Source organism: Protopterus annectens, chromosome 1.part2 (assembly GCF_019279795.1).
Source record: "Protopterus annectens isolate FY-2018-M chromosome 1.part2, PAN1.0, whole genome shotgun sequence".
NCBI classification, from domain to species: Eukaryota; Metazoa; Chordata; order Ceratodontiformes; family Protopteridae; genus Protopterus; species Protopterus annectens.
In genome coordinates, this window is record NC_056727.1 from 672,640,638 (window position 1) to 672,660,795 (window position 20,158).

Consider the following 20,158-nt stretch of genomic DNA (forward strand, 5'->3'; position numbering starts at 1 on the left):
ACACTGAATACTCAAATGTGGGGAAAAGGATCTTAAGCAACAACTAAGATTAAAAGCTGCATAATGAAATAGTCAGTGTATTATTATTTAACAACTTGTGATTCAAATCACTCTGGAATAAATCTATAATGCATATCAAGATGATATGTCATTCTCAATGCCCTATATAAATGAGACTAACATTTGCAATGCTGTCTTTATACCACACCTGCCTGCAGTTAGACCTACTGTCCAGATACTCTGCATATGCATTTTCTCTATTAGCACTAACATGGTAACCACATGTAGAAAACTACAGTATCTAGTAAAACAGTTGTAACATTGTAACAAAGTACAACAAACATCTTTCACAGAAAGGGAGAAGGTAGTGAAAACAGACACACACAAGTATACAGAAGGACAAACAAATCAAACAGTCTAGGTGAGGGATTAAACATAAAAAGAAATAAAGAAAAAGAAAGAACCTTATGCATTTCTCCATGAAGGTCTCCTACCTCTTCCCGGGTGTCTATGGCAGAGCCGGGGGTAGTAGCAGCAGTGCTTACTGTTGTGCTTGGGGCAGTCCCTGACGAAGTTACAGAGTCAATCTCACCTGCCACATCATTGATTTCTCGAGCAATGATAGCCAAGTCCTGGCTGATTCTGAATAATAATAATAATAAAAAAAAAAAGAATTACACACAAAAAGAGAGGTTCAGACTGCATCAAGAAGCCACCATAAAATCAAATATTTTCTGGCCAGAATGAGACTACTGCTTGCATTTTGATTAATCTATAAACAGGTAAAAAAAAAAAAAACAGGTGATGAAAAAATCAATATAAAAACTGTTTAAGGAAGGGAGTGAGTGAAAACCATAAGTACAGCTCATAAGTGTAATTAATGCATTCCAAGATTTAACACAACAAAATAGGGAGTCTGGAAACAAGCATTAAGTAAATGCACTGCATTACGCAGCAGAATAAAGTGCAATAACTACATTTGGAGGGCTTGTCACATGAAGTTCACTCCACATAAAGCTGCACAAACTATTCCCGAACATAAATCTAAAAGGTAAAACTAATCAACTGATGATCTTCAATTTACACAACTTGCAAAAGGAGATTACTCATCAAACATGTCTACAAGATAAAAACGATTTACAACTCCTTACCCTAACCATTAAATTAGTTAAAAATGGAGAAAATGAAAGTTATGTACTTACACAATGACAGATGCTTTCATTCCAGTCCATCTGGTATGACATATGGGTCCTTGAGCCCCAGCTCAGATCCAATCCGGCCAATTTAGTGCTCCAACCTCTAGCCCTTCCATACTTTTTTTTACCCAAAATGCGTTGTTCCTCCCTGAGTAACTCCGATCGAGTTTGGTGCCTATTTATAAGCACATCTGTACTACCTCTGACTCAGGATGAAAATCTTTAGACACATAATTGTAAGGGGAAGGAGAGCAGATTGCTGTATTGGACGGACTGGAATAAAAGACCATTCAGGATGGAAACCTCAAAGGAAGGCCTGTTCTAATTTGTACGGTTTGACAAATTTTGAGTTGAACAAAAACTGGCTGCCTGACAAATGTTATCTAGCCTTAACAAAGGCTGTTGAGGTATAAACTGATCTAGTGGAGTGAGCTTTAGGCTTGATGGACAAGGATTTATTCCTGAAGGTATAGATAAAGAAGATACATCTTGCCCAGTCTGTTGTTTGCAAAGGAAACAAATAGCTGCTCATCTTCTCTGAAAGTAGCTGTTCTTTGCAGATAAAAGTCAAGTTGTCTTTAAACATCTAATGCAAGATGTTATTTACCTCTATTTTGCTGATTTGGAAAGAACACTGGAAGGTGAATGGCTGCAAGCAGTTGGCCTCAGAGGCTACTTTTGGGAGAAAGGAAAGATTAGTTCTGTGGGTAACCCTGTCCTTATGAAAAACTATGTATGGTGAAACCGAAGTTGCAGCCCAGACACCCTCTTGGCTGAAGTAACAGCTGCTAACAGTACAGTTTTCTATGACAAGAATTTAAATTCTACATATGCAGTTTGTTCAAATGGAGGTCTGGACAAGGCTTCCAAAACCCAAATCAAGTCTCATGGAGGAGCTGGAACTTTTACAGGAGGCTGCATGTGAAACAGACCCTCAAAGATTTTATATGGCTTTCAAGAGGCCAAAGAATTGTCCTGAAAACCTACATAAACAGAAGAAATGGTCATTAACTGTACTTTGATGTTGGAGAAACTAGAATGAGCCAAGAACAAGGAAGAAGCATGTAATCGCTGCCACTGTGGTAGCAACGGGATAAAAGTTAAGAGATTCTGCCCATATAGCTAATACTTTTCATTTATTAATGAACATTTTGCATGTAGACAACTTCTGAGAAGCCAAGAGTATTTGTAAAATGTTTGAGGAAAGGGAAGAATCCTGTGTCACCAGTGGAATTGGAGAAACCAAGCAGTTAGCCTCAAGTTGGGAAGACCAGGATGAGGTTCCCCAGACAGGTGAGAGATTAGATCCAGAAACAGTTCCAGGAACCAATGGGATTCCTTTAGATAAGGGTTTCAAGAAGGGAACCAAATCAATCTCGGCCAGATTGGGGCAATGAGGATGACTTTGACCTTGCAATGAATGGCTTTCTGCATGAACTTGGCCATGAGCAGGATGGCGAAGATATGCTTAGAGCAGCCCTGGAGGCCAGTGATTGGACAAAGCACCCCTGAGATTCAGCCCCTGATGCAGAAGTACACCAAAGTAATTGCTACAATTGGTATTCTGTAGGGTCTGAAACAAATCACTGCATGGTTCGTGGTCTACCTCAGCGTTCAAAAATCTCATTTGCTACCACTGGATTTATGGACCACATGAAAGGAAGGAAGAGAGTTCTGCTTAACCTGTCAGCAAGGTTGGTGAACTTCCCAAGGATTGTACTGCAATCAGAAAACAATGATTGGACACTGCCCATTGCCATACCCTCATGGCTTCACAGCAGTGTGGGTAGGATCTAGGCCCCCCTTGCTTGTTTATGTACTAGACTCTTCTCATGTTGTCTGCCTGAATGTTTATCACCCCTAGAGGAAGCCAGTCCTGTTACTCCTGCAACACAAGGAGAACTGTCCTCACCTCTGGGACATTTATGTGAATACAAGCTTCTGAATCAGACTATGAACCTTGGACCATTCCATTCTGCCTTCAAAATGCCCACCAGCAGACAGAGGATGTCTCTGTGGTTACAATAGCTGTGTGTGTGTGTGTGTGTGGGGGCAGGGACTTGAAAATGTCTGCCTGCAGCTATCAGGGAAGACTGAAGCCAGCAATTCAGATGTGTTTGGTATGACTGAGTTAGCCCTACATGACGTGACACAGGATCTTTCTTCTGAGATCACTGCGACTGAAGTAACCATTGTAGAATTTTCATATGGTAATAGTGAACTGTGCCATGAGAATGGATGTTGCCATTAATCCTAACAGTCTCAAGATCAACCTTGCTGGAGGATGGCTGGTGTCTAGAAGGGTTTGAACCACATGCTTCAATGACATGATTCTGTCTAGTGGAAGGAAGATGAAAGAAACTGTTGTGTCCAAAAGGCAACTCAGAAAAACTAGAATTCTGAGCGGGTATTACACTAGATTTTAGTAGATTTATCATCATCCACAGAGATGCACAAAGATGATGGATGGTCCTTTGCCAGAAGAAGGGACTATATGGACGAGGCATACAAGCACCAGTCATCTAGATATATGAAAATTTTTAAACGCTGCAGTCATACATGAGCTGTTACTACTGCCATACATTTGCTGAATACCTGGGGGCTCAGGTGAGACCAGATGTCAGGGCTCTGAACTGAAAATGACTGCCTCTCAAGCAGAAGCTTAGAAATCCCCTGGAGTTCTTCTCTGTCTTTATATGGAGGTAAACATCCTAAAGATCTGTAGAGCACCTTCATTCATTCTTCTGAAGACAAGTGTTTAGGAAACCTAGGTCCAGACTGGGATGGAGGTCCTTTGTTTTCTTTGGAACCAATAAGAAGCAAGAGTAAAATCCTAACTTTTGCTGGTCTGGTGGGATCTCCTAGATGGAAAATTTTTACAACAGAAAAAGAGCCTCTGACATAGTAGCCTTTGCCTGACTGGGTGGGACATCTGACAACAAGGTTTGAGGGGATTGGGGGGGTCCAAAAATGGAATTCAATAACCACTGGATATTATCTCTTATCAACATATATCTGTCCCACGTGATGACAAACCATAACTGAGGTACAAGGATACATGTCTCCTGACTGCTTTCAGAGTGGGACAATCGGGCAACATTTCAGGGTTTCAGAGGTCACCTGTTGGAAAAAGGCCAATGGAATCCCAAGTAATTCGGACCTCCTCAGCCTCTGGTCCTGGGTCCACTGAAGTGATATCCTCTGCTGCTGCCACCCCGCTCAGTACAGGAATCATACTGACAGTGAGACTTATGAAACCACAGTGATCAAGCACTTTTTTGTTTCCTACTAAAGGTGAGTTGAGGTGTTTTGAACTTCACCCCTAATGCAGTGAGCAACCTGCCATCTTGCTCACACTTCTGCATGTATTCTTTAACTGTCTTACCAAACAAAGTAGTCTCTTCAATGCGAACATTTGTAAAGGGCACCTTAAAATTGTCCACAAAACAGCATAAGCTCAGCCAAGCATGGCACCTCATGGTGCCATCTGCTGCATTATATAGAAGAAGCATGAACAGGTTGGTGATATCAGATACTGTGGACAGAGTAGCCTGAAATTGCTTCTGTGAATGCAGCCTAATGGGGTTCTTCAGACTTGACAGAACTTGGTGTGCTAGATCCATCTGGAACCTGGTCATATGAGAGGCATAGTTCACAGCCCTAATAGTAAAGTTACCAGATGCAAATGTCTGCTTCTAACCTTATCCATACCTAGGGATATATTACTGGGCAGAAGAAAAGATGAAGAGTCTTCTGACAACTCTTTTTTGGTGGCTGCCATAATCATGATGGAGTTTACTGGATGGGGTTTTGGCCCCAAAAGTTTTATCTTGGGAGTTGCCTAAGTATTTTGTTGGGTTTTCAGGGTCTGACTCACAAGCCAGGTTTCTGCCACACTTTATTCACTACTAAATCCATCATTTTGTCAGCTGATGGGACCAACTGAGAAGAACTGGCTAGCAGAGTTTAAGCCAAACCCCCAGGAGCCAAACAGCCCTTGATTAATGACTCTGGAAGCACAGGATCTGAGGGGACCGGTGAAGGAGTCTGGATAAGGGTGAAGTGTATGGATCTAATCAGCTTCAGACTCAATGAAGTTCCAATGACCCCAAACTTCTTGACAGGCGATCCAAATCCACTTTGAGGCAGTTTGATAAAATTTAAAAGACCTTGTCAACAGGGCTGAAGTAGGTCTTTAAACAGTTATTTTCAGTCTAGGAGTCTTTGGCGTTGAAGCTGGACCTGAAGACTCTGCTAGACATTTCTTCAGCCATGAGACATTAGGTTTCAGAGCTTTCGCTGATGATTTCTTTGCTTTAGCTTGCTCCAGATCCAGAGGAAGGAGAACTTTGATAATTAGTTTATTCTTCCCATCAGATAAAAATCTGGACCTAAAGGCAGCACAGATGTCACCAGAGGTGTTAAGGTGCATCAACCCCAAACAGACCACTCAACTTGTGGTGGCCCGGTGGGGATTTTATGCCCAGAATTACAGCACTTCTTGAAACTTATTTTTTGATCCACACCAAGTTGCCAAATCACACTATAAAAAAGAAAAGGCACAACACTACACTTCAATTAAACAACAACAATATCTGTATCCAGAATGCTAAATAACAACCTACAAACAGATACTATTATATCCTAAATACAGAACTACCAATAAACTCTATAGCAGTAAAAAAGTCTTAAAGGTGTACCAATTAACACTTAACTACACTATGCTCTATGTACTGTCAATACACTGACTCGCAGAAAAAGCTACATAGAGTGAGGCCACTAACAGAAGGGCTGAATAAAGATCTAACTACAAACAAAACTTCTCAAACCAGAAGAAAAGCTAGTACCACACAAGACCTCTAAATACCAAATGGCCATAGGCCGGAAACAGCTACTTTTTACAAGAAAACTATCCCAATAATAGGCCCAGCACTTATCTTCAAGATCTGCTATACTTCTCTAAGAGGCAGCAAAGACTGGAGTTAGTCAGGGAGGAGCAAGGCATTTGGGGTAAAAAAAAAAAAAAAAAAAAAAAAAAAGTTAAGAAGGGCTCAAGACTGGGCACTAAATCAGCCAGACTGGATTCAAGCTGGGGCTGGAGGACCCATATGCTGGATCAGATGGACTGACTGAATAGAATCTGTACCCACTATTATTTTCATGGAAGGGATATCAAGAAACAGGCTATGTCTGGACAGGATACAGTTTAGGGACTTTAGTGATGCACTACTGCTGTCTGGAGTAGAGGATGTTTTCTTAGTACCAAGTGACTGCGAACCAGTAGCATGCAAGCAGCCGGTTTCAAATGGGATCAAAATCAGCAACTCTATATTACAGGTCATGGTTACCTTCGGGAAATGAGTGGATTGCACTAGGAGGGAGCATCAACTAGAGAAGTTTACATATTCTGTCCTTTAACCTACCTTGACCTTTTCTTCTGCCCAGGTAGAGTGTTGGAAAAAAAAGGCAATCTTGACATATCTAAAAACCACTAAATTATACACAGCTTTCAAACGTACTTAGTGAAAAAATAAAACAAGCAATAAACTATAAATAAATTCCAGTTTAACCAGTGAACCATGAGTTTAATATACAGCAGCAAACCCACTTTACGATACCAAGGACACAAGCGAAAGTTTGGGCTGCAGCACCCTCCCTTCACCAAATCTGTCTAACACAAAAAAATTCAGCACAAAATGACTACATCAGTCTATATATCAATGAAAAGCTCTGTGGCAAATTAATTTCTACATACTAATAAAATCATGTTTTAATTATGGAAGTAACAAGCACTTTCCTCTCATGCTTTCCCTAAGATGACTGTCACTGGTAGTTTTTCCTTTGTTGTAAGACTGAGTTTAGGAATTACAGTAGTATGCATTACAGTGATGCAGCTTAAGAAAATAAAACATGCAGAAGGACAGTGAAGATATGCTACACATATTAAGGTGGACGACAATTAGCACATGGTTATGGTGAACAGTGTACAACTTGTAAGCAGTTTTCTGATTAGAGACTATTCATAAGTATAAACATAAAATATAAAGGCAGATAATGACCTTTGCAACCACTTACTCAAAAGAGATTTTCTATACACAGCTTCCTTTGTAACCTTTTCTCTGTCCCATTACAGATTACTTTACTTTTTTTCTGAATAGAATGACAGTAACATTTCTATAGAACTAAAACTTTCCTACAAAATTACAAGGGTCTTAAAACCTAAAGCCAAATAAGAGGTTCTCTAGGTCTGACAATAATGTACTAAAGTTGCAGATAACAATGAATAAAATCTGCATGTTTATTTCTGTCAATACCTCTAGAATATAACAGCTTTTCTAATCTTAAAAAAGCAAAGGCTACTGAAGAAAGGCCTTCCTAGCTACTAAATATTTTTGCACATAAAATATCTCCCTTTTAATTGCTGCCTTTCTTATGCAACTCACATTTTATATATTTGTCTGGCTACCTGTTCTGATCACAGGAAGACTGGCTGACTGATTTTGCTGTCATCATGTACAACACATCTTAGGAAAAATAGCTTTTTTACACACAGGCACCTAACTAATAGAATGTATTACTTGCATTCCTAAGAAAAGCTGGAGCATTTCTCCCCGGGCCTCCGCTGAAAACAGGATCTGTGGAACCTAGTCGGACTTTCCCGGTCAACAAATGTTAAATAAAATAAAAATAAAAAAAAAAAGACTCACCATGTTAAAATGTTATTTTCAAAAATACTATGATTAATGTTCCATAAGACAATATATTTTAATAAACAGTATACAACTGCTATAAAAAGTACACCACAATTTTGCTTTTTGTAACTTTGTGACAGTTTGTTTAAACTTGAGTGCAACAAGAAAAATTGATCTGCTTTTACTGTATTTGTGTTTCTTCCTACTTTATTTTGCTTTTGCGTCATCTTAAAAGTACTCGGTTGTATTTATTACTGCTTGGTGTAACTCATTCTAAGCCTTTTAGTTTAAGCACTTGGACTTCAGACCAGTTGTTTTACATTAAGAAGGTTTGTGGTCTGCACTGTAGTGGCAGGACAGGTAGCTTACATCCTTCTAAGTTGGGAACTGCTGATTGAGGGCTCAGTGTCTGTTATTCTAAAAGTGTATTAATTCTGGTTAAAGCACTTGGGCTTCAGGCCAGTTATTTTACATTAAGAGGGTTAGTGGTCTGCATTCTTGTTGGAGGAGAGGCTGGACTCTGCCCTTCTGAGCTGGGAATTTCTGGTTAAAGGCTTATAGTGCCTGCATATTTGAACTGCTTCTTACTGAAATTGGTACACCTTGTTTGCTGTAGCATAGACTAGATCCAGGCCTGCTGAATCTATCTTTGTTTGTACAACTTGAGCACTAATCCAGGCATTCTTTAAAGTATTCAGTTGTATTTATTACTGCTTGGTAGTAACTTGATTAAAGTGTAGCTATCATTCTAAGTCTTTTGGATTAAGCACTTGGGCTTCAGACCAGTTGTTTTACATTAGGAAGGTTTGTGGCCTGCACTGTGGTGGCAGAACAGGTAGCTTACATCCTTCTAAGTTGGGAACTGCTGATTGAGGGCTCAGTGTCTGTTATTCTAAAAGTGTATTAGTTCTGGTTTAAGCACTTGGGCTTCAGGCCAGTTATTTTACATTAAGAAGGTTTGTGGTCTGCACTCTTGTGGGAGGAGAGGCTGGACTCTGCCCTTCTGAGCTGGGAATTTCTGGTTAAAGGCTTATAGTGCCTGCATATTTGAACTGTTTCTTACTGAAATTAGTACACCTTGTTTGCTGTAGCATAGACTAGATCCAGGCCTACTGAATCTAGCTTTGTTTGTATGCTTGTTGTTTGTTTGCTTGTTATTTCCCTGAAATGCTAATTCCACCTAAAAAGCGGCTTTTCAGCGCTTCTGTGGATCCCAAGTGATATCTGCATTGCTTACTGTACTTATTTCCTTGTTTCACTTGAATGAAAGTTACTGTTTGTCGTTTTTGCATTTAAGTTACCTGTAGCACATTGCATTTAAGTTACCTGGCACTTGCTCACTAAAGCAATTATATAGGTCAGCACTAAAAAATTAAAAGCACTACACCCTCACAAACTCCCCTTGAGTACCTTGTTCCCCATTGGCCCTTTTTTTCAATTATAAAGGAATTCCTAATACTATTCTAGCATGTCCAAAGGTCAGTTGTCCATCTCTTCTCCGGTCCAGCTGGTGAATCTGGGAATCTTGAGGCAATGTTACAACTGCCTCATGTACACAGACAACCCTCTCCTCCTCCCAACAAATTCCAACACATGTGAGAGATGCAACCATATAGCCAAACTGGAGGCTAAGCTCTCTCAACTCAGTACTGGCGTAACCAGTCAGGAGGAAAAGGAAACCACACTCACTACAATTCCAGTCTCACATAGACCTACCACGACAGCAAACCAAACACATAAACACACAAAAACATACTTGGAGGCTCTAAATAAAAATCTGCCTAAGCAGCAGAGACCTCCAAAGCAGACACCTAAGCAACCGCTACCCCAAAACAAAACACGTGCAACACATAGCTCACAAAGCCAGTGTGCCGAACAGTCACAGCCCTTAAGGCTAAACAACACACCTGATACACTTGTAATAGGTGACTCTATCGTCAGGCACACTGACGTTCCGCTCACCAGGCTGAACAAGGAGAACGTCACGGTGAGCTGCCTGTCGGGCGCTAGGATCCGCCATATAACACAAGCACTCAGGTCACTACTAGGCAAGTACAAATATGACTCAGTCATTGTCCATGCTGGTGTGAATGACCTGAGACGTACCTCCCTGGACTACATGAAAAGAGACATAGAGGAGCTCTCTGAGCATGTAGCCCAGGCCGGTATGACCCTGGCCTTGAGTAGCATCTTACCTCACCAAGAATGATGCCACAATATGAAGGCAAGATGATTAATTTCCACAATTGGCTTAAGTATTTGTGTCATTCAAAGGAGATCCAATGCCTGTCAGCCTGGGATTACATGCTCGACAAGCCACGATGCTTCGCTAGGGACGGCTTGCACCTATCACCCCTGGGCTTTCAGATATTGGCAAAGGCTCTTGCTACCCCCATAGTGCCTTTTTTAGGCAAGGCTCAAAAGACAAACCCACCTCCATAGGTATCATAAGGGATAAGAAACTAAGAGTAATGCTACTCAACGCCAGAAGTCTAAACCTCAAGATGCATGCACTCGAAACTCTCCTTAGCATGGAGAACATCGATATCTGTGTAGTAACAGAAACCTGGTTCAAGGCTCCCGAGAGCATCCCAGCACTACCAGGTTATACCTCATACCATGCTTTTCGGCCCCAAAACTTGGACCGAATCACAAAAGGAGGAGGAGTATCAATATTTGTCAAAGATACCCACACCTCCAGGTTGGTGGCACAGCACGAAGCATCAGAGACTATCCATGTGCAACTAACAGTGGGTAAAACTGCCTTCCAGTTTATAGCCTGCTACAGACCACCCTCCCAAACCCAGGAACTCCACACGGCCTTCCTGAGAACACTGGAAAATATGAAGGTCTCTCCAAACACCATTATAATGTGCGACTTCAACTACCCAAACATAGACTGGGAGCATTACTCTAGCTCCGACACCCTAGCCCAAAGGTTCCTAGAATGTATAAACTCAAATACTATGGAACAACTTGTTACCACTCCCACAAGAGGGGAAAACATACTGGACCTGATCATCACCAACATGGGGACTCTATGCTCCAGACCAGAAGTGTATCCCTCACTGGTAAAATCAGACCATAAACTAATCTCACTAGATATTCACATCCCGACCCCACCCCCTGCCCAGAAAACCACAGTGAAAAACTTCTCTAAAGCAAATTTCACACTCCTCAAAACCGAGGTGGAATCCTTCAAAGCCCCCGGGCCTGTGGAAAATACGGCCCAGACCGCAGAATCCTTTAAAAACGCATTCTATGAACACCTTCAGGAATGCATGGATCATGCAATCCCAAATAAAACCAAGACCCAATCCTCCAAAGGCAGACGTCCTGTCTGGTGGACCCCAGCCATAAACAAACTATACAATAGAAGGAGGAAGCTACTACATGATAGAGCAAAATCCCAAAAAGGGAAGGCATCTCTGATCAGTATTAGCAAAAAAACTACGGGCACTCATAAAATCGTCTAAGGCCAGCTTTGAGAGAAAAATTGCACAGGACACTAAGGATAATCACAAGGCTTTCTTTAGTTATGTTAGGAACCTGGGTGGGAATTCCCAGATATGCTCAGAATTAGTCCAAAATGACAAAAAATACACCAAACCCACAAACATTGCCAACATCCTAGCTGACAGGTTCAGCGCAAACTCCCCTCCCCACCAAAAGGGAAAATATCTATCCCAGCAGAGTGCTGCCCCCCCCGACATCTCAGATGCTCAGGTAAGAGCCGCCCTCTCCAAAGCAAAAAACACAGCATCAATGGGACCAGACGGTGTCTCGGGCTGCGTCCTACATGAACTCCAAGAAGAGCTAAACCCAAACATAAAACTGCTGTTCAATCTCAGCCTTACTACAGGATATGTACCCAAAGAGTGGCGTACAGCTATGGTGGTCCCTCTCCACAAAGGTGGTGCCTCAAAGGATCCTGGAAACTATCGCCCCATAAGCCTGACTAGCTTGGTCTGCAAAGCTATGGAAAGGATCATCATGGACCTTATAAATAAAGATATTGGGGACCTACAGACACTGGATCCTACCCAGTTCGGCTTTGTTAAGGGCAGATCCTGCCTCTTAAACCTGGTCAATTTCTTTGAAATGGTCACCAAGGCCATTGACGAGGGGAAGGTGGTCCACACAGCCTACCTGGACCTCCCAAAAGCCTTCGATACAATACCCCACTCGGGCATTATAGATAAGCTCACCAGCTTAAATATAAACCCCTATGTCACTAGATGGGTTGCAAACTGGCTCAAGGACAGAACCCACATGGTTAGAATTGCTGTAGCAATGTCAGACTCCAAACCAGTTACAAGTGGTGTCCCACAAGGCTCAGTCCTGGGACCTCTCTTGTTCGGTATATATTTCTCAGAGGTACAGGCCAACACGGAAGGACTGTGGCTGACCAAGTTCGCAGATGACTGCAAACTGGGCGCCATAATCGACTCTCCAGCCGACACAAGCATCCTCCAAAAGGGCCACATAGAAACAGACAACTGGTGCCAGAGCCATGGCTTCAAGCTAAATGCCAAAAAGTGTACAGTCATCCCCTTTGGCAAAAACAAAGTGCCCACAAATTACCACATAAGTGGTAATCCATTAAGTACGGAAGAAGTAATTAGGGACCTGGGGACCCAAGTTGACTTGATAGCAATCTCTCATTTGACAACCATGTGGCCAAAGTGGTTAGAAAAACATTTTATATAGCCCACCTAATCATGAAGGGATTCACATCTAGATCAGGGGAGGTCATCGTGCCTCTTTACTCATTCCTCATCAGGCCCATAATTGAGTACAATGCCCCTTTTGGGATGTACCTTACCAGAAACCTGCAGCAACTGGAAAGACCCCAAAAGTACCTCCCCAAGAGGATCAAAGGGCTCAAACAGATGCCGTATGCTGCCTGGTTAAAGAAACTCCAGCTCTACTCAGTGGCATACCGCCTGCTCAGAGGCGATCTGTGCCTGACGTATAAAGCCATGTCCAACCCGGAATTAATGGACATGCTGCACCTCAGAAAAGCCAAATCTCATCGAGCTACGCGCTCGAGAGACTTGAACCTCAGCACTGAAATAAATAGGACATGCTGGAGGGACAGATTCATAACCCAGAGGCTCCCTTCACTCTGGAATAAAATCCCAGTCCAGGTTAGGCAGAGTCCCTCATTGACTTTTCAAGAGGAATCTTGATGAGTGGATGGGGGATCGTAGGTTTACCCCGGGTATCACTTCTGTGTCACTGTTAGACAGAGGCACAGTATACTAACCTCAAAAAAGGGCATAGCAAAATTAATTTAAAATGGGTGGCGAAAGCCAAACACACTCTGGCTAGGCTTATAAATGCCCTAGGGCAGATAGCCTAGTATGAACCTATGAACCTATAAAAAGTAAACAATATATTTTGCTGGTGCTGGTCCCAAAAGGATGTGGGGATGCAATGCAGTGCCCATTGCCCCAGCCATCGGAATAGTTTATGGAAATTATGAATCAAATTTCTATAAGCTTATCAGTGAGCTGTGCCCCCTTTAAGGGAGGTGGACAGCTGTAGACAGCCAGCTGGCCTCCAGCCTCCCATCCTGCAGCTGTAACTCAGCTATAGGTCACAAAGCTGGGTTTTCTGTGGCCCAATTTTTACAGGGTCCATATCAGAACATCGAAGTTTTAAAACTTTGAATGTTCTAATATTGACCCGTTTTGAGCGAACGCTAAAAATAGCGAAGCTGCAGAACATTGAATTCTTTCCTAGGGAAAGAATTCGGTTGGCTGGTTCTGTGGCTTCGCTATTTTCAGCGCTGTGGTGGAAATTTACGGATTGAGTTCAGGTTAGTGTGCGATTGTGTGGTTGTTAGGATTAGGGCATGGGTGAGGTGAATTAGGGCTAGGGGCGGGTTAAGTGAGTTAGGGTTAGGGCACGGGTTAGGTGAGTGTGCGATAGTGACGGACCTTAGGGTTAGGGTTTGGGTTAAGGTAAGTGGATAGATAGCAGTGTATGTATAGTTTAGTATAGGGTTAGTTGTAGGATTATAAGTGTATGTGTGTGGATTGAGGTTTTTTTTAGATGTGCTTGTGTTGTGTGTATGTGTTTCGGAATAGCAAATTTTTTCCCAAGGAAAAAATTTGCTGTTCTGAATGTTCAATATTATGTGGTTTAGATATTTTAGGTTCGATGAAATAGCGTTCACTATTTTCATCTTTCGATAACGTGATGTAAATGCTTTTTACATAGGTACACATAATTTGCCCAGCAAAAGTCAACATGATATCATAAGTGTTTTCACTTTTAATTTCTTCTCTAATGCAATCAAATGACACCCTTTATCCAAACTGGTGCACCCACTCCCCTTCAGCATTTCATACTTCCACTTTGTGAATGATTATGACCACTGATTTAATAGGATGTCATCCCTTATGCAATCTGTGGTGCCAGCAGCAAAACAGGAAGACTGTAGCAATGGTACCTAGCAAGAATAGGAGGAGGAGTAAGCACTGGGTGCTGTAAGGACTCAGTAAACCAGTCAAGTCGCAGCAATCATTTTTCCGACAGATAGGTTTTAAAGGTGCTGCTGTAGCAACCTACTAATTGCAAATTAGGTCTTCTTTAGATCTAGTTGATATAAATTATTCTTAGAGGACTGCTGTGATACATATTGATCCCCAAGAAAGCTAGAGAGAAAGACCAGGTCCCTCTATTTACTGACTGCAGTATTGAGGCATTTATTAGAGATGGATTTTAGCTGTTTAGATGTAACACACATTTTCCCATACTGATTAGATTTTTTTTTACATACCCGAGTGCTGAGCTGGCAAGAGAGTTCTTTACAGTGAGTTTAAAATGTTAAGAGTGGTTAAATTTGCTGTTTATCTTATTACTTCCCTCAATGCAATCACCTCAATATTGCTATCAAATGTCTGCCAGTGGAAGGAACCAGGAAGTGCCGTCCAAAGATCTCCAGCTTTTACATACAGCATCTCGGTTTAAATCTCAAATATGTCTGTAAGTAACATAGACATTACAATGCTATTTTGCATGTTTGCAATTGCTAGCCATAGGCCCCTGAAGCTATGGGACCCTGGTTGCCGCCAAAACTACCCCTATTATAACGTGCCACTGCAAAGAATTATAATCAGGTCTCCAAACATGAACAAAAAGTTCTGTGTTCAAGAAATTCAACTCATGAATGAATCTGAACAGGTGAATCTCTTGAATCCATTTTGAAAGCATGTAACAGTTATGACTGGAAATGCAATCACAATTCTTTGCACAGGGGTGGGGGGTGGGATTGTTGTCTCAATGTACTACTAGTTTAAAAAAAAAGCATAGCACTCAACCTTTTAACTCATAAATCAAGGATAAAGCTGAAACTAATGACAGATTAAGTCTCAGAATTAGGGACACTTTTTGAAAAGTTATTTTATTCCCTTGGGTTAATATATCAACAGGTTTTGCATCAACATACATTTTCTGAAGCTCAAGATGTTTGGAATTTTAATGTCAAGAATTATAGTCTAATCTTCACTGACTTGACAGAAAACAGATTTTGTGTGTAAAATTTGAGGCAAAAATCAGTGGTGGTTGAGAAGTATGGCACAAAGTATCTAACAACTTTTAAGGTTACTGTATGATCAACAATGCACTTTGCTTCTGGCGACTGTATGTGTGGCAGTGTAAGGCGTGCTACACCTTTTAAAGCTGTAAACTGATTTTTAGTGCAGTTCTGGCTTGACTACAGAGTGTATATGGCAAAGCACACTGCTTAGTTGTAACAGTAAGGTTCATACATATGAACCTTGCTATAAAAAGCTTACATTTCTTTTAATGCAAGTGTAATCAATGTGCTGCACGTATTATACTTATTATGCACTCTCACGTAGAACTTGGAACAATGCTGTTATGAATGCTTTTGCTCTACACTCACTGCAGTATGCAAGTATTGTAGTCTCTCTCACCTGTGGTGTACCTCTGCCACTACTAACTAGTTCTTTATTGGAGTTTTCATAGATTTTTAATTAGTTCATTTTAGGGAAAATCCCACCAACTAATACTTTTTTAGTTTTGTATTCGAAAGACATTCGTAAATGGGAGTGCCTTCGTTGAAGGTTGGATGTCGAGCTGGCACCTCGGCGTTCGTGGAAAATCCACTGCCAATCATTAGCGGACCAGAGTACCACTGTGGCGACCCCTAACCGGGAAAAGCCGAAAGACAAACAACAACATTGTTTTAATTTTAGGGCTGTGTTTTACTCACGCCACTAAGTTTGTTTTCACTTCAGTTCTTGTTTGATGTACTCTGTTCCAGTGTGTTCTATACTTTAATATGTACTTGATTACTGGTGATATAATCAGTTTAAACATTTTCTTCATCACAATATCAATGAAGGATGAATGTTAGGCTATAAAATTTTCTACAAAATGATCTGCAAAATTCCTGCCTTTCCCTTTCATGCTTTTAAAGTCAGTAGTAAATGTAGCCTTCCTCCAATTTTTAGGTACTAATCCACTAATCAATGACCCCTATGAGAAGCTCTGTCGAAGGTTTGATAGTGTCATTGCCTACCGCTTGATTTTCCCAAGTGACATGTCATCTGACTTTTGAGCCTCATCAGCCCTTATCTTCTTCAGCACTTATTCCTTTACTGTGGCATTTATAATCTATAATTACTTAACACCCCCACACCTTTTAATGTTTTTATATATTTTCCTGTAATATTAAAGAATTCCAGTACATGTAGCTGTTGAACTTCAATGCTGTAATACTATTTGTTCATTTTTTTCCTTTGGTCAGCTTCAAAATTTTGAATATCACACTATAAATGAAAAGATCATTTGCTCCACTGCTCCATGATTTTAGCTTCCCAAACATCTTCATAAAAAGAGAAAATAATATCTGTAATCCTCCTTTTGAATGCCTCCAAATACTATTCATGAATCCCTTCATCAGAAGTCTTTCTCTGTCAGTTTCTAATGCTGGAACCTTCCAATCAACTTCCAGTATACTCTAAAAAGCTCTCTTCCTTGTTGGTTCAACAGCAGACAAGGATAAAAGCCTGACTATGACCCAGCTGCCTGGGCTCGATTAGTAGATGGGTGCTGGAGGAGTCACCATGGGTTAGGAGGGATGAGACAATGCCTGGTAACCTTTCACAGGCAGACAGTAAGCGGACAAGCAGTCTGTCAACTTCCAATCAGATGAGGAACCACTGGTTAATGTGGTGGGAAACAGTGTTAAGCAGAAAGTCACTGCACAGCCAAAAATTACTATTTCACAATGCCCCACCAAACTCCCACACTATCACATCACCCACCATATCCATGGGATAGGGTCTAACCAAAGTCATCCAGTACACAAGCTGGCTAGAATACAAGGATCACTCTTGCTCCATTTTCAATTCATAGAAACCAAGAGGCTTTCCATCCAGTGACTACCCTCCCTGCAAAGGGTCATGTCTGGGTTTGGTTATGTCCCAATAGTGGTGGCCCTGGGAAAGTGTGGGGGAGTGAGCAGTAGAATACATTAGGGAGTCAAAAGTCAGGGTGTTTGGACTCCAGCAGTCAGTCTAACAAATCCACAACCAAAGGTTATTTAAAAATAAGTTTTTTTTCCCTCAAATGTTACTTGTACTTATTATTCTTTCACTCTTTTTCTGGCCCTCACATCAAGTTCTCTTCCTCATTCTGGTGACACATTCATTTCCCACTGATTGCATTCTCATGGCATAAGACTTACAAAATACAACTAATGACCAGAACTCACCTACCACCAAGGCATCCATCTCTCTCTCTTGCTCTCTCTCAGTGTTTCAACCTCCCATTGTATTTATTTACTATACAGGCACTCCTAAAAACCTTAAGACCATTAAGCGCCACATGCCAATCCCTGTTAATGTGTGTTTGCTAAAAATGCATGAATATATGGCAAGTATCACTACGATCTGGAAAAGCCTTCCATGTTCCATGGTGAAGGATAAAGCTCTGACTGCAACCTAGATGGACAGAGTTCTAGTAGCTGCTCGAGTACTAGATCAGCAGGACACGGGAGGATGGGAAATAAACAGCTTAAAACATGCCTGTTCTGGAGTAAGAAAGTGGTGGTTTCTCACTGGCCAAACTACTTCCACATAAAGAGAAGATTGCACTATGAGGGAATTACTGGGAGTAAGTGGACTTGGCACTCCCAAGTTTGTGATGGTGGCCCTTGGGACATACCTATATGTAGGAGAATGCAATCATCCTGAGAGAACACGGAAGGTCTCTATTGTGATGTGAGTGCTTCTATCAGCCATCAGAAGGTGGGGGTAGAGTCAAAACTGTATCCTTGTAGAGCTAATGCTCTCAGTGATAGAGACACTATAAATGAAGAGTGCCACCAAATAGTTCAATGGCACCATTGGGGACAATTACAGTCTGTCCTGAAACACAGACTGTCCCCCCATGTCTGGGAAGCATGAAGCCAAACCTTCAGATGGTATGAATAAAGACACCCTCCCCATGGTGGCTGGACTAGAGACTAAGTACCAGCTGTGGCACAATCTCCTCTATGGATTCTGGATGACAGCTCCCAACAGTGGGCTAACACTCACATGGAGGCGGAGAGCCCTGCATCTGAGAACGAATGGGCTCAAGATTTATGGGAACAGGGCTTACGGGCAGCCAGATCTGGAAGGAAAGAACACTACAGGGAGAAAAAGAAATGGAAATTCTCCTTTAAAATGCAGAAAATTACTAAAACATTTTTGCAGTCTATGTTCTGTCACAGAATGCACTGTAAATCCAGCCATGGCATTTTCTGCTCAGCACATGATTTCAGGCAGCTTTCTAATTCAGATTTTTAAAACTCTTATGTCATAAATGCCTGCAGGTCTGCAGTTAAGAATAGTACAGTACCACACATTATCAAATTTAACTTAGAAAATAAAATGGTAGCAACATAAAACTTGTAAAAGATACAATCCTTCTCTGTGCTTTTGCTGCCCTCTTGTGTTACAGCAGTACAAAAGATTAGTCTACTCTAGATAAAACCTCTACAGCTAGCAAATCTAGGAGACTCTCTGATACCCTCCCTGTGGGAGGAATAATGACACCTTGTTGAAGTTTCAAGTGATTTATTCAGTTAAGTAGGTAGATGGACACGTGTTCTAGTTCGAAGGAGTGAACACATTCACTTTTTTGTGAATGCATTCTTCAAACACAGTGTATGTTGCTTGACAGCTGATTTATGCATCTTCATACAATGTACTATGAAATATTTAAGTGTGCCACTTTCCTCCTACATTCCAAAACATGTTACAGGTGAAACGGTGGCCGTCTGCAGCGTCCAGAGAGAGGGACACATGTATATGCACATCTTGTGATGGGCTAAGTAGCCTTCCCAACAAAATGAATGAATGAATGGTTTTAGCCAGGTATCTGAGACAATAATCTGAGAACCACTTTCAGCTATGCCCACGTACATACAATGAATGGAATACTGCAGAGATATTCTATTAACTTAATGGATAACACCAAAGCACTGTACCATATGTGATTAGTCTCTGAGCGGTGAAGTCCAACACCAGACTTTTTAGGTAATAAAAAATAACTGAAAGCATAAAATAAAATCTTACACACCAGAAAGTAAGTACAACCATCAGAATCAAAACCTAAACTTAACACATTAATGTCCAGGATGAGATCAGACATAAAAACAAATTCAGATCAGAAAAGAAGAATGGTGTGAGGGGGTACCATACTGCTTTAAGTGTCTCTTCCTTGAAAATAAGTACACTTCTCACATAGTCATAGATGTCCAACTTTACTCCTGTCCTTCTGGTCTTTTACAATTTGTTAATATTTGCCAAAGGAAGAGACAACTCTCATCTGCTCTGCTGGATCTCCATCTGAACTCCATTCTTCTTCCCAAAAAGTCTTTACAGCAGCAGAAAAATGGTTATCTACCCTCTCCTCCTCCCAATCCCAAAAATATTAATTTTCTTTCTTACCACCTACCTCTACTACCCCCTCTCTCTACCCCCTTCTCCTTCTCTATTGTTTCTGATAATGGCACTAAAACTACACCTGACCTTTTTTTTACAATAGATAATCAACTGAACTTTGATCAACCATCAAACCAAACCATCAAAGCTGTAAATAAAAAAAAAGGGTCTTTTTCTTAGATAGCCCTAGCCCTTTCTTAGTAGCCTCAACACATCTCATCTCTACACACTACATCTCTACCCATTACTATATGCCTCCCATTATTTATCAACAAAACCTTCAGAAACAACCTCAAAA

At 41.2% G+C, this 20,158-nt stretch overlaps 1 protein-coding gene across 8 annotated transcripts in view; it reads right to left on the reverse strand.

The window, feature by feature from the left end:
• CEP170 (centrosomal protein 170) overlaps positions 1-20,158 on the reverse strand; it is a 2,077,048-nt gene that overhangs the window by 301,326 nt on the left and 1,755,564 nt on the right. For 6 of the 8 annotated variants that reach the window (XM_044058284.1, XM_044058266.1, XM_044058311.1 and 3 more), the window contains one exon: positions 465-642. In XM_044058284.1, the coding sequence (XP_043914219.1) occupies positions 465-642 (178 nt within the window). The remainder of the gene's footprint in view (positions 1-464; positions 643-20,158) is intronic. The other 2 variants (XM_044058301.1, XM_044058275.1) reach the window with 1 other exon arrangement.